This window comes from Mustela nivalis (genome assembly GCF_964662115.1).
Source record: "Mustela nivalis genome assembly, chromosome: 12".
Taxonomy (NCBI): domain Eukaryota; kingdom Metazoa; phylum Chordata; class Mammalia; order Carnivora; family Mustelidae; genus Mustela; species Mustela nivalis.
The window spans coordinates 83,478,955-83,494,052 of record NC_139031.1 but is presented as its reverse complement, the minus strand read 5'-3'; the positions used below and the strand labels follow the sequence as shown (position 1 = coordinate 83,494,052).

The following is a 15,098-nucleotide window of genomic DNA, read 5'->3' as shown; positions in this document are numbered from 1 at the left end:
CAAAGCAAACAACAACAACAAAATTTCTTTGGTCCTCATTCCTCATTAGGTATTAAAATCTCATCTCTTGCTTTGCAGTGAACTTTCTTGAAAGAACAGTCTGCATTGTAGTTACAAGTGTGACCTCTGAAGCCTAATTCCCTGGGTTCATCTCTAGACTCTGCTTGGCCGTGTCTTTGCTAAGAGCGTAGTCTCAATAGATAGCATCTTTATTAGGATTATCTTACTTTGATTCAACCCTCCTCTCTTAAAACTTTCTTTTCCTTATTTCTGTAATGAAACCTAGTCTTTCTCAGTCTCCTCTACTAGCTCCTCTTCTTCTGCCAATCCCTTAAATGGGTGTTTACCTCTTCATTTCACTTCTGTTTTTATGCCAATTCTCTCTGGGTGACAGAGTCTTCTTCTGTGTCTCCACTTCCTGCGCTGTAATGATTCCCTGATGATACCCAGCACGGATCTCCCTCCTAGCTCCTGTTCAGCACTGTCCTGTTGAAGTATACTGCAAGCCACATATAAAATCTTCAATATTCTAGTAGCCACATTTTAAAAACAAAAATAAATAGATGAAGTTTAAAAACCTATTTTATTTAACAGGGAATATATAAAATAGTAAACATTTCAATATAATATAGTCAATATAAAATTATTAATGAGAATTTTTTCATAATTTTTTGTACAAAGTATTCCAAATCTGGTATGAATTTTACACCTAGAGTACATCTTACATATTGGAATATTTTATATTGAGATTCTGTAAAATTTAGAGTTGAAAATTAGATTCACATACCCAGTTGTTCCATATCTACTTACAGGTTTTCCAATAACTGAATCAAACAGCAAAAAATTATTTTCCTTTGGGGTGCCTGGGTGGCTCAGTGGGTCAAAGCCTCTGCTTTCGGCTTGGGTGATGATCCCAGGGTTCTGGGATCAAGCCCTACATCAGGCTTTCTGCTCAGCATGGAGCCTGCTTCCTCCTCTCTCTGCCTGCCTCTCTGCCTGCTTGTGATCTCTGTCTGTCAAATAAATAAATGAAATCTTTAAAAAATTATTTTTCTTGGAGCGCCTGGGTGGCTCAGTGGGTTAAGCCTCTGCCTTCGGCCCAGGTCATGATCCCAGGGTCCTGGGATGGAGCCCCACGTCGGGCTCTCTCCTTGGCGGGGAGCCTGCTTCTCCCTCTCTCTCTACCTGCCTCTCTGCCTACTTGTGACCTCTCTGTCTCTCTCTGTCAAATAAACAAATAAAATCTTTAAAAAAAATTATTTTTATTTAATACTCATATCCACCTTGACAAAATGAGTACATATTTTTAGAAGAGATGACTTAACTTCAATATGAAGGCCTATCAGTTTCAAAACTATATTTGACCAAGTAAATCTATTTACTCTTAGGTCAACCTAGCATTAGATATTACCTAAATCAAAAACCTACTCCAAGATTATCACATCAACACATTTTAAAATATTTTTGGGGTCTTTTTGCAGACAATTAAAAAATGCTGTCAATTGCAGTTAAAATCTTCTGCTTATTGATTCATGTTAAGGCAATGTATAAAATCATTGTTTATTTGTATTTTAGAGATTTTACTTTCAGTATGAGTTCTCCTACTTTTCCAACCACTTTGCAAATAAACTCTTGCCTTTCTTGAAGCTCCAAATTCAGCTCATTCGTTTGCACCGTGATACTGGTCAGGCAACATACATCATTGTGCCATGTTTTTGTCATTGATTATTAGTTAATGAGCAATTATTCCTCTTGTTTCAAGAACACATCAAATTAGAGTTAGCAGTTCAGTGAATCTTCATAAAACTCTTCTGTGATGTAACCAATAAGCGTTAGTACAAAACACGAGATCATTCCATTTTTCTTCCGTTTTTTTTTTTCCCCCAAGAGTTTCATAAGCTGGTGATGAGCCAGAGCATTTGCATATGTGTACTGACTCTGTACTAACAACTGTATCCATGACACTTACCATAGAGTCTGTTTCAAAAAACCAAACACAGGGCGCCTGGGTGGCTCAGTGGGTTAAGCCGCTGCCTTCGGCTCAGGTCATGATCTTGGGGTCCTGGGATCGAGTCCCATATCGGGCTCCCTGCTCAGCAGGGAGCCTGCTTCTTCCTCTCTCTCTCTCTCTGCCTGCCTCTCTGCCTACTTGTAATCTCTGTCTATCAAATAAAATAAATAAAATCTTTAAAAAAAAAAAACAAACACAGGCATTTTCAATATGTATAATATATTGGTATGAAGCAATAAGACAAAGATCAGTCTATAGTTTTAAAACTCTGTTAAGTCTGGATTTTTCAGCTAACATAGCTGAAGTACTCCATCATTGTGTGATAGAAACTAAATTTTTTCATATCTGACTGAAATTCTTCCTAAACTGATGTAAGAGATTTAAAAATGTTTGTGTCGTAAGTTCTAATTTTTAGATAGTGAATTGCCAACATTTCTTCATAGACTCAGTAGTTCTTCGAGAAAAAAAAAATAACCAAAGTATTAATTGGGCCGTGTCCCTTATTTGCAAAGCGTCTTTTCTTAAAATGAATATATTTAACACCCACTCCTTTGCTCATAAGTGCTCAGAAAATCATCAGGCTCGCATGGTTAAGTCCAAATTCCCCAGCATTCACTTCTATGGTCTTGTCCCCTGCATCTTCCCAGTATCACCTTTTTTACTCTTTCCTCTTAAACTTTCATCCAGTCACACTGAAATTGTTGTGGTTCCCCTCAAAGCCATTCTCTCTCTCTCTCTCTCTGAAGACTTATTTATTGTTGAGAGGGAAAAAGCAATGTGGGGGCAGTGAGGAGGGGAGGGAGAGAGAAATTCAAGTAGACGCCCTGCTGAACACAAGAGCCCAAGTTCAGAGGAACCATGATATCATGCCCCGAGCCCAAACCAAGAGTCGGACACAACAAACTGCACCACCCAGGCGACGCTCTCTTTTGCTTCTCTATGCCATTTCCTTTTATTCCAGAAAGAAGCCCCTCTCTGCTCCCCTTACTACCACCTCTCTTCCTTCTGCTCATCTTCCAAAACTCAGCAGAGGGGAAGCCTGGGTAGCTCAGTTGGTTGATGGTCTGCCTTCCACTCAGGTTATGATCACAGAGCTCGAGTTCCGAGTAGTGCTCCCCATTCAGGGGGGAGTCTGCTTCTCTCTCTGGCTCTGGCTCTGGCTCAAAAAAAGAAATAAAACTATTAAAAAAAAAATCCTTCAGCAGAGAAATCATTTTCTCAGGAAAACGTCTTCTGACAACCCTCTTCTCTTCAGTCTGGAATTAGTATGCCTTCCTTGTCGTCTATCGCCCCCAGCCTCCTCCAGACACACTGCCATAGCCCTTACTACACTACACTCTAGCTACCAGACAGGAAGCTCTTTTGAGAACAGAGGGGGTGCTTTTATCTATTTCCCTAACACCCAGAACAGCCCCTGACAGATACTGGATGCTCGGAAAGAGTTTTGGCATATCCATTAAATTAACTATCACATCGCATTGATACTGTGTTTTTCAAGGGATACGTGACTGAGCTTATGTAATAAACAACTATCCTGAGCGTAAGGGGTGCTACTCTTCAGTGTAGGAGTAATGCATTACTTTTAAATAGAATAAAGAGTGAGTTGGATGCTTTACTTATAGGCCTTTATTGACATTTTTTTCTTACTCCTCTCAAAAAGTTTCAACCATTTAATTTGTATAGTATGGCCCAAGTTTTGTCATTGTATTTGATTATTACTAGATTTTGCTTTCATTGCTAATCAATCATCTTTCCCTTTTTCTCTCTTGGTCCAGCTCCAACAGAAGCCACGATGCACCCACATCTAGGTAAGTGGTCAGACCCTGAGGTCACTAATGTTAGTACTAGATATGCATGTTTCACTCCTCCATGTGGCCAGATGATACAGAGGTGAGGAAACTTCCTGCCCTCTCTGATTTTCTCTGATTGTTCGCTGGCATTAGTCTTGGGTTCAGATTATGCTTGAAACGGGACCTCACCCTGGCGCCCATGCTGCCCAGCTGGGGCTAATGGAGGGACTTTTGAACCTGTTAGTACGTTCAGCCTAGGGATCCTATTGACTGTGACCTTTTCATCCTGTATTCTATGCTAAATGTTCCCCAGAGCTCCTGCCCATCACAAACAGGAGACTTGGGCATAGTGGTAAGGAGGGTGTGGAGGGATGGAGATCATTTCAGACTTCAGATACCAGTTCAGACCAGTGCTGGGTTGCAAAAAGAGAAGGAGTTTGGTCATTTCTTTTAAAATTCAAATGAGGCTGTTTAAATAGCTGTAAGCTTTATTTTAAGGCACCACGTGAAGTTCCCATCTCTCATTTTTCTCATGTTCTTTCCCTATGGCCGTGCGAGGCAATGTTATATAGCAGTTAAGGGGATAGTTTCTGGAGCTGCTACCTCGGCTCATCTCACCTTCCCACTTGCTAGCCACGTACACGAAGTAAGTTACTTAGCCTTTCTGGGCCTCAGTTTCCTCATCTGTAGAGTGGAAGTCATAATAATGCCTACCTCCTAGGGTTATCCTGAGGCTGAAATGAATTCCTTTGTGTAAAGTGCGCAATGACATAACAGTGTTTGGAAAGCAGTAAACACGTGAACAAGAACCGTTGAGGCTTACCCACACCTTTGTCAAACATTCTCTAGAAAACAAGTGATCTCTAAGAGTTAAGAGTTTCTCATCTGTGTTGGTGAAGATTTATTTCAAAAGCCATTTCCTACACTACATATGTCATCAGAATGAAGAATAAGTCATCCCAGCTGGCTCCCGCCTTTTCCGATGTCTCTCGCGCTGGGACTTGGAGACGGGTCAGTTATTTGGCTCTCGGGCTTTTCCTTTCAACATACAAACCCAATTAATTTATTTTTCTCTTTGGAGAATCTGCCTCGAGAAGCTTGACTTTCATGTAATACTACGGCTTGGGGCCCTTCTTCTTTGGCAGACGAATGCCAGCGCTTAGAAGCCTGCCTTCTGGCAGCCCAGGCAGGCTGGTGACCCGCCGTGGCCCAGCCCAGTCTCGGCCAGCTTAGGTGTCCGGGAGAGCTGGACCCTGCAGGCAATTCAGGCCCCGCATCCGAAGGCTCAGAGGAATCATTAAATCACTCCCATGCACAGAACACATCACAGCGTTCTCTCCAGCGGAAATCCATAGTCTCCCTGTTGTCCTGCCTAAGGCTTCGAGTCTAAGCAGCCATTGCTCTGAATACGTGCTGATTTGCTGATTGCTCAGACGGCGTTATGGGCTCACCTGCTGGTGTACCTGGAATCAAGAGAGCGAGGGTGGCCATGGGTGGCCGTGTCACCAAAGAGAATCTGGAAGTATGCTTCCTGATAGTCGGAGGTGACTTTAATTACCCAGTGAGTTAACAAATTATTTTCAAGTGAGCCCCCCGCAAAATAATATATATATAATAAAATATATATGATAAAATATATTTTATAAAATATAAATAAAAATATAAAATTGATAATAAAATTTTTTGTTACTTTTTTTGGTTAATCATATCCTATGATTTTAATTTCTTCCAAAAAGTGTGTGTAAACTCGTTCAAACAAAATTATACAAGCCTGGAGAATTTATATTAGCCAAAACAACTTCCCAAGCAGACCATGGGAATTGGATGAGAGAGGGTTTTAAAGCACTAAATTCATTTTTTACAACTTGAATAGAGCTAGTGGTAGTTTCTCACACAGTCTTAAAAATGAGGTGTGACTTTTTTTTTTTAACTTGTCCGCCTTCTATTCAGTGGAAAAAGCACATATTCTACATTTTCTGAAGATAGTTTTTACCCTTAGAATGGCTCAAGTTGTTCTAAAGCTGGAAAATGGGTACTTAATACCAGTTCAAGTGTAACGATGGCATGCTTTAAACTGTGGTTGGTTCCCTGGTATTCCTTCTGACTTTTAACATGACTTTACTTGGGACTTTCATGGACTCATGTAGATCATTTCTCCAATGCAGCTCTGGGGGAAGAAACGTTAACAATTTGCAACACATTAAATTAAAAAATGAGTGACTATAGAGAATGAGAGAAAACAAGTCAGGGCCAGAGGGATAGTAGGAAATAGAAGAGGAAATGGGTAAAATACCAAACATATTAGCCAAGTGAACAGCCAGAATGTTCCATCTCCTTCTGCACTGTAAAGTGAGTTAACACTGAATCTTTTCTAAGCATATAGAGCTACCAGAGGCAAGTCTTGCTTGACCTCTCTTTGTAGGTTAGTACTGACCTTGGCCTTCTTCCCTCGTCTAGTGGGTGACAATTTGGTAGAATTTCTCTTTGGGGACTCTGGTTTCCAGACTTCTGTGTGTCTAAACTGCAGAGCCTTTACTCTTTTCCCTTCATAGTTTAGGGGCAAAACAAATATCATCAACCACTCATTTAAAATTCAGCTTTAATTTAAAATATTGTTATTCCTTGTAAAGGCAGCATATTGACCCTTTCAAGTAGCTGAATCTATTGTTTAGTGTAATTTTTTTCTAAGTATTTTATTTTTCTTTTAGCTGAAGTACATAGTGACAGCATTATCCTACGAGATGACTTTGACTCCTACCGCCAACTAGAGTTGAATCCAAATATATGGTAAGTTACAGGAATGTGTCTCACTTCAGTGAGTTTTTTCAATGCCAAGAAAACATGATGCTGACTGCTCCCTTGGAGCAATTCATAACATTAAGTTGCATGTTAGCAAAAAGGGATCAGTGAGAGTTGTGAGTTGTTCAACTAGGAAGCAGAGCTGTGTAGACTGCATGGTGTCTATTTCATGACTTCTTTAAGAGCTGAGTGTAGGTGCCACCTCAAAGCCATGTGTATGGTTAGATTTTTTTTTCAGTTGTACAAGTTCTTTATGTAGAAAAAATTATGCTTTAGTGTGTCTAACAATTGTGTTTATGCTGAGCGAAAGAAGGGAAGTAGTATGTCTGAAATGACAGGTGATTTGAGTCATACAAATAACTTCTAAGTTTTTTGACCACCTCATTCTTTATACTCCATTGTCTCCTTCGAAGGCAGCTTAGATGTAACTCTGTGGGATATTTGAGGACAAAGAAATAATGAACCAAAATCATTCATTAAAAACTTGTTGAATACGTAAATGGATGCATGAATTTGTTGGCAATTTGTTGTACTTTTGCTGACTAGTGAAATAGGTCTGTCAACCTAGAGCTATAATCAATCTGTGTAATTTCTGGGAATGTCTGAATGTGGATTTTCTATGACACTAAATGTTTTTGTATACACAATCAAAATAAATTTGAAGCTCTAATGTGAACTTTCGAGTTACAGCCAAAATCCAAAGAAAGAAAGTGAAAAATACTGATTCAAATTGTATATGCGATGCTATTGCAACATCATTTACAATAGACAAGATATGGAAGTAACCTAAATGTCTATTGATTGGTGAATGGATAAGGAAGGGGTGTGTGTGTGTGTGTGAGAGAGAGAGAGAGAGAGACAGTGAGTGATGGAATATTACACAGCCACAACAAAGGATGAGATCTGGTCATTTGCAACAACCTGGATGGACCTAGAAGGTATTATGCTAATGGAAATAAGTCAGACTGAGAAAGATAAATACTATATGATTTCACATATATGTGGAATCTCAGAAACAAAACAAATGAACAAACAAATCATAAACAAAAATCAGAATCAAACCTATAAATACGGAGAACACTGATGGGTGCCAGAGGAAAGGGGGGATGGGCAAAATGGTGGAGGAGAGTGGGAGATACAGGCTTCTAGCTACGGAATGGGAATAAAATTCCTTCTAGCATAGGGAATATAGTCAGTGATATTGTGGTAGCATTGTATGGTGACAGGTGGTAGCTAGCTATGCTTGAGCTATGCGTGAATATACAGAAGCTGAATCACTATGTTGTGCACCTGAAATGAATATAACATTATGTGTCTACTATTCTCAAATTTAAAAATTTAAAAAAGACTAGAATTCCATCCTCAAATGTCAGCACGTAATATTCATGTCTGTATTTCTTTATTTTTACTGTTCAACAAATATTAAGCAATAATCTTTTTATTGATACAATAAATTTAGAAGACATATACTTCCTCTTCTCAAGTAGCTTACAGTTTAGTAGAAGATATACTAAGAACATATTTTTAAAAACCATATGATCCAGGATAGAAATTCTTTAAGTATAATAGAGGGGTACAAATAGCATAGGTACTGTAGTTCCAAAAAAAGAGAAAGATGACTCTGGTGGGATTTTCTTGGAGAAAGTAACCCTTGACCTGAGCATTGAAGATGATATATAGAGAGGGCTTGTGCTTCAATACTAGATGGAGGAATGTCTTCTGTCCTTTTTTTTCTTCTTCTGTCTTCTAGAATGATCTAGGTACTATATAATAAAAATCAGACTGGACAGAGTCATAAAGTCTCATAATTTATCTGCCATTTAAGAAATAATTTATCAATAAAATTTCACTTCCCTGTGAACATATCCTAAATATAAGTTTCTTAAAATAAATTGAAAATCTTTATTAAGAAAAGGCCAGTGAAACTTTCTAAGCACTGCTTGTACCCAGGAAAAGTTCTTCCTCTCCCTGACATTTGGGTTTTTTATATTCCATTAATATAGATGTTATCAGATGATTTGTTTCTTTCAAGGCAAGTTCATTTCTGTCAAGCTAATTCATTGTCTTCACCAAATTTTCTTGACAGATACAAAATGTGACTTTTATGTGGTTCAAATTCTTTTGTTTTTGAAATCAATAAAACATGATTGATTTTGCTTCACCCATTTTCATGACTGATCTGATATATGCTTCCTTGACCGAAGTTATGGATTTTGTGTCCCCTTCACTTAAGCTATGGTTTATCCCATTTAAAAAAAAAAAATTGTTAACTTTAAAAAGCCACGTACTTCTGTTTTCTATCGAATATACTTAGAGTAATTTTACTTTAACCCTTACTGCTCACAGTCTCCTTCACGTAGTCCCTTTAAAAAGTCCCTTTAAAAAACAAAACAAAACAAAACAAACAAAAACACTCCCCATTATGAACCTCTCATCATTTGAGAGACGACTTTGTTGAGCAAAAAGGTGGCAGAGGTTTTGATGTCAGGCGTGTCTCCTCTGATTCTTGAGCTCGCCATGGGCCAGCTGGGTACCTTGAGAAAAGTGACAAGGCTCCTTTACCGCACTGAGCCTGTTTCCTGGTCAGTAAAAGTGAGATAAATACAGTTTTTACAGCTTCATTCTAGTTTGATGAGACCTTTGGCTGCAAAGGTCTGGCGTCAAGCCTGGTATCGTAGGTGCTCAGAACATGTTGTTCCTTCCCCTCTTCGCTTCTCTCTCTCTTCTCTCTTTCCCTCTTTCTCTTTCTTTCTCCCTTACCTGCTCTGCTCTCTTCCCCTGCTTTCCTTCCTCTCTCCTTTTCTCGCTCCTTCTCTTTGTTTCTTCCTTTCTTCCTCCTGTGCTGATTTGTGCAATGTTCTCCTTGCTTCCTCTAAGCCCACATGAGACCCCAAGTCATTATTAGCTTAAAAATTGTCAGGGTGCCTGGGTGGCTCAGTCGGTTAAGCTGCTGCCTTTGGCTTAGGTCATGATCCCAGGGTCCTGGGATTGAGCCCCACGTCTGGCTCTCTGCTTTGCAGGGAGCCTGCTTCTCTTTCTCCGTCTGCCTGCTGCTCCCCTGGCTGTGCTCGCTCTCTCTCTCTCTCTCTCTCTGAAAAATAAATAAATAAAAATCTTTAAAAAAAATTTCTCAACCAATTTATTTAAATGAGTCCTCAAGTCTTCCCTCACTACATTTGGATGAAAAACAGACATCAGAGTAAATGCATCTGTATTATATAATATATGGGTCATATGTTTGTGAAAATAGAGTAGAATCACAGAGAAGGAGAAAAAAGATGATAGGCACTGTCTCAGAATCCTTAAAAATAGATGTAAACTCGCTAAAGTCAGAAACCAGCAGCCAATAAAATCAGACATCCCAGTGAAATTTTTCAAGTAACGTAAGGAAGCCCTACTTTTTTGGATTTCTATGGGCAGTTTTGACTCTCCTGAAATCCCTTTTCTAAGAATGCGTCCTGGCATATGCGTTTTGTTCTCCATGATCTTGTCTTTGATTCTCTTCCCCGACCCCGCAGAATTAGAAATCACTGGGCAACTTGGACAATGTGGGAAGGAGAAAACCTTGCTGCCCAGTCTGGAACTCTGTGCCTCTGTGCCTCCTACCACATAGAGCAGAGGGTCTGGGGCACGGCTGCTGGCCAAATTCCTGTGACTAAGTACATCACCGGGGAATTTGCCACAAGAGAAAAACGTACTGCTTTTATAACCATGTTTCTGCCGCAGGGTTTAAAAATCATCATATGCATTATTTAATTTGTAATTTTTAAGGACAATCTAAAGAATAAATTAAGAAACTGAAGTCACGTCTGCGCAGTGAGGGAGAGGTAGAGCCGTTCAAAAATTAATCTCTCACAACTTATTTGCTTCCATTAATGTCATCTAATAAAATCAATTTTTTTCACTCCATTACATGTAATTTTTGACAGCCAAGTTTATTATCTCATGTACAAAACACTGTACATAGAAAACAAGGACCATAAAACAACATGACTATTATTATGAATAAACATAACAGCCCAGTTACTATTCCAAGTGTCTGGCTGCAGTTGGAATAGAGCCAAGAAACTTTTTTTCCATCAATTCAATGTTGAATGCTTTATATATTTAGTTTAAATATTAGATTTCATTAAAAAATAATAAATTTACTTGGCAAAAAGTCCAATCACGTTTTTAAAAAGTAAATAATAAAAATAACCCTTCCTCCCACACAGCACCTATATTGCCTTCCTCCAGGGGCAACAACTGTTAGCCGTTTCCGCCAGTCCTTCCAGAAATTGTTTGTGCTTACCCAAGTGCGGCAGTTACAAATTCTCTCCACAAACTTGGGCATCAGAGAAATAAAACTTTCTTTATTCTTTCATAACCCAACTTAATTTCTTTTTATTGTCCACCTCCTACCAGTGATGAAAACTTAACTTCAGTCACCTTTGGCTAACCCTCTTCCATTTTCCTGATGTTGTAAGAAAGTTCCAGAGGACTTATTGGCTCAAAGGTGGGGGTGGTATGAGGGTGTAGCTCTGGGCTTCTAGTCATCTGTCCTGCTGATACCCATGGCGTCTCCCTGTCTCATTTAGTCTTTGGTGAGTGGTCCACACAGACAGCCTTTGTCCTTGTCCTACCCATTTGTTCAGAGCAGGGCTCTGTGTTGATGCCGGCTTGAGGACCAGGAAACTGCACTGCCGCTCCTGGATCTGGGCACCCGGGCATCTTGGCGACGCTGTGCTCCAGCGGTACACTGTCACGCAGCTGGTGTCCTTCTACCTCCCCGAAATGCAGAGTGTCTGTCCTTCTGCTCTTTGTTCCCCATTATCTCTGGGGCTCTGCCAGGAAGCGGCTGTCCCCCACCCCTCCCCCCAGGCACTTTTGATTGTTTTGTTTGAATGGGCGATGACATGTGAAGTTACAAAGGGAGAGAACAACAAAGCCCCCTCAGAGGAGTATAGCGGTGGCTCAGGTTTGTTGAGAGTTATGTTTCTTCACTTCTCCGGTGCCCTGATGTCGGACCACATGGAAGTCTACCTCTACACGACAATGGTGACTTCATCCATTCGAATGTGTCCCTGGCCATGAGGGGGCAAGAGCAGTATCAGCACTGCTGACAAGTCTCCAGTATCATTTCAAGTGTGTTACTATGGTGGAAGGGATCAGGAGTGTCTCATTCATATAGAAGCCATCACCCAACCTCCAGAAAAAGGGACATGACTGGGTGCCCGAGTGGCTCAGTCAGTTAAGCATCTGCCTTCAGCTCAGGTCCTGGGATCGAGCCCCACATCGGGCTCCCTGCTTAGCAGGGCATCTGCTTCTCCCTCTCGCTCTGCTCCCCCACCCCCCACTTGTGCTCTCTCTCTCGCTTACTCTCTCTCTCAAATAAATAAATTAAATCCTTTTTTTAAAAAAGGGAAAGTGAGAAGAAAACCCTCATATAGCTACAGTTAGAAGATATGAAGGACCTAAAAATAGGCTTTATCTCATTAACATTTCACTGAAGCATCTACCACTTGTACATTGACTGTACTTCCATAGTTCCTTTCAATAAATTAAACTTTTTCATGTGATATAAACACTACCAGTATTTCATATGAATGGAGCACAAGTTTGGTTTTGTTTTATTAAAAAGAAACATAACTAATTGCCCCAAAATGGGAGCATCCCCGGTACCCATCATCAGAAGAATGGATAAACAGTGACATAACCACACAAGGGAATACTATTCAGACATAAAAAGGAATGAACTGTTGATAGTTGAAACAGCACAATTTAATCTCAAAAACTTTAGGTTGAATGAAAGAAGCCAGACCCAGAATAGTTATTTTTTTTTTTAAGATTTTATTTATTTGATCTTACTATGTGATTCCACTGAAATTTAGGATAGGTTAACATTATCTAAAATGCTAGAAATTAGATCAGTGATTGTTTCTAGGATAAGAGAGAGATTGATTGGTAAGGGCAGGAGGAACTTTCTAGGGGTAACAAATGTGTTGTATATACATATTTTTTAAAATATTATTTATTTATTTATTTGACAGAGAGAGACACAGCGAGAGAAGGAACACAAGCAGGGGGAGGTGGGAGAGGGAAAAGCAGGCTTCCCACCGAGCAGGGAGCGTAATGTAGGGCTTGATCCCAGGACTCTGGGATCATGACCTGAGCTGAAGGCAGACACTAAATGACTGAGCCACCTAGGTGCCCTGTTGTATATTTCTTGAGGGGCCTGGGTTACATAGATGTGTGTGCACTTGTCAAAGCTTGAGGTCTGTACAGGTCACTCTGTCCAAATTTACCTCAATGAATAAATTCAGCAATAACAAGAAAATGAGAAAAGATAAGAAAGAGGAGACATTATTGGTTCATAACTCGTGGTTATGAAGAGTTCAGAGCAAAAGAAAGTTAAAGGAGCTAGAAAGTGAATAATTTGTGAAAAGTGACTTAAGTTTTCTTAGGAAATGCCTTTATCCTCCAAGCAATTACAAAGTCAAACAGGAATCCTTGTTTTGCTTAACGGATTATCCCTTTAATGCTTGTTTTCGAAGATCACAGAAGGCATTTGGGGCTGTAATATCACTAGGCTCTGATGTTCTAGTGGGAAACGTGGGACTGTTAGGAAACATGATGATAAATGGCAACTTGATGACAACAGATGTTTTCCCTCCAGCACAATAATAATAGCAGAGATGTCCTTTTCAGCAGAGACCAGGGAAGAACAGGAGTCAGTCCTCAGAACAAGCGTCTTCAGCGAGTAGGTCGTGATGCCAAAGGAAGATGAGACATCAGGAGGAAAGATGCAAATGAAGTTTTCTCAGGTCCTCTGGTACATGAAGACCTCTGTCCATGGGTTTAGCATACAGAAAGCCCCTCAGTCTATAGCTAAAGAAGCTAAAGCCATGGGTAACTTTGTGTAAGGTTGCTTGAATCCAGAAGAGACTAGAAGATTTCTGTTTGTATCTGGGATCGATCATACTACAGGACCAGCAGAAGGGAGATCACGTGTCTGCTGCAACTCGTATTGTCTTGAAAATATTAATTTATTGGAGCAGTTATTCTGAAATAGAGCAAAAACATGGTGATTTGGCTGATCGCAATTTATTTTGTTTGAAAAGAAGGACTGTCTGAACAAAGACTATAAAAAGACTGAGATCTAAGGATGGGAGGGGGTGAGTTATTCTAGCTGGAGCTCTATTCAGTGACTAAAAGCTTAGCCCATAAGAGAGAACAAGTCAAGCAAGCAGAAAAATTGCTTCCTGGTTCATTGGTATCTTGGAGGCCCACCCCCCAAGAAAAAACAAAAACAGAGAGAGGACCCCCGTTTAGTAGGCAAGTGTGAGAACCACAATGTAAGTGGTTTCCAAGAAATCGGAAAAATAACAAGATAGATTGATGAGTGGTGTCAATGGGAAGGAAACTGGATAAAAGGCCATCCACTTTGCTCAAGGTCCAGGAGGCCCAGGGGCAGGAAGCCTGGAAGACAGGGATGGGTGAAGGGGAGGACTGACCATGGACACCAAGGGCTCTACAGCACTGCTAAAGGATTTCTGGCGGATTTTGTTGGTAATGCTGATCACGTAGAAGACATATGACCTCATAGACTTCTGCGTTACCTAGTGGAACACAGAGTATAAACCTTCCATTTTCTTTCAAGAGCAGGTGACCAAGGGAGATCATAAATAGATGTGAATAGTCAGGCAAAATAAATCTTTTCTCTGAGATAAGACATCTTTGCCAGGATCTCTAATGTATCTATCTATTTGTGAGTTATAAAATTATAATTTGAATTTTTTAGGGTCTCTGGTCCAATGTCCTGATCTTATGGCATCCTTCTCTACTTTTCCTCTCACTTCCTCCCTCTTGACTTCTTCACCTCTTCCCACTCTTTCTGTTTCTTCTCTTTTGTTAATAACTTTTTTCTCTTATTACAAAACTCTCCTCTTCCTTCCTCTCCTGCCTCCTCCCCCTCCTTCCTCTTCTTCTCTTACCATGATGTCATTGCTCTGGGGAAAAGCTTCTTCTACAATAGAAAGGTTAACCAGGAGGTGTCCTACCAATAAAATAAGGTGTGAATCTTGAGGCTTATTATCTCCTTCTTTAATCTCTGTTTTAGATGACAGAAGTAAGAGCTCACTCAATAGAATTAAATGTCAAGTACATTTGAAACAAGGGAGAAAATATTTCTTCGAGCAGCATGTAGTGGAATTCACCATAGTAGGAGGTCAGAATATTGCATGCAGGAGTAGGATATTAGAAGGGTTATTTTCAACCCAAATAGTATTTGTCATTGTACCTGTTAACAAAGAGAGATCAAAATTTAAAACTCCCTAGTGAAATAAAAAGAGCTCTCTTCCTTTCCTCGGTGAGAAGTAATGAGGATGAGCCATAAATGGGGTTTGTCATTTTCACATCGAGGGCATGTGTTAGCTTCTTAAAAAAAAAAAAAAAAAAAAGGCATGACATCGTTGAAGGTGATATTATTCTCAGTCTTAGAGAGTGAAATTTCCTTGCTG

At 39.9% G+C, this 15,098-nt stretch overlaps 1 protein-coding gene across 1 annotated transcript in view; it reads left to right on the top strand.

Moving 5' to 3' along the window:
• RELN (reelin) overlaps positions 1–15,098 on the top strand; it is a 407,759-nt gene that overhangs the window by 223,632 nt on the left and 169,029 nt on the right. Inside the window, exons 5-6 of the mRNA XM_082692427.1 lie at positions 3,787–3,819; positions 6,510–6,588. Coding sequence (XP_082548553.1) covers positions 3,787–3,819; positions 6,510–6,588 — 112 coding nt within the window. The remainder of the gene's footprint in view (positions 1–3,786; positions 3,820–6,509; positions 6,589–15,098) is intronic.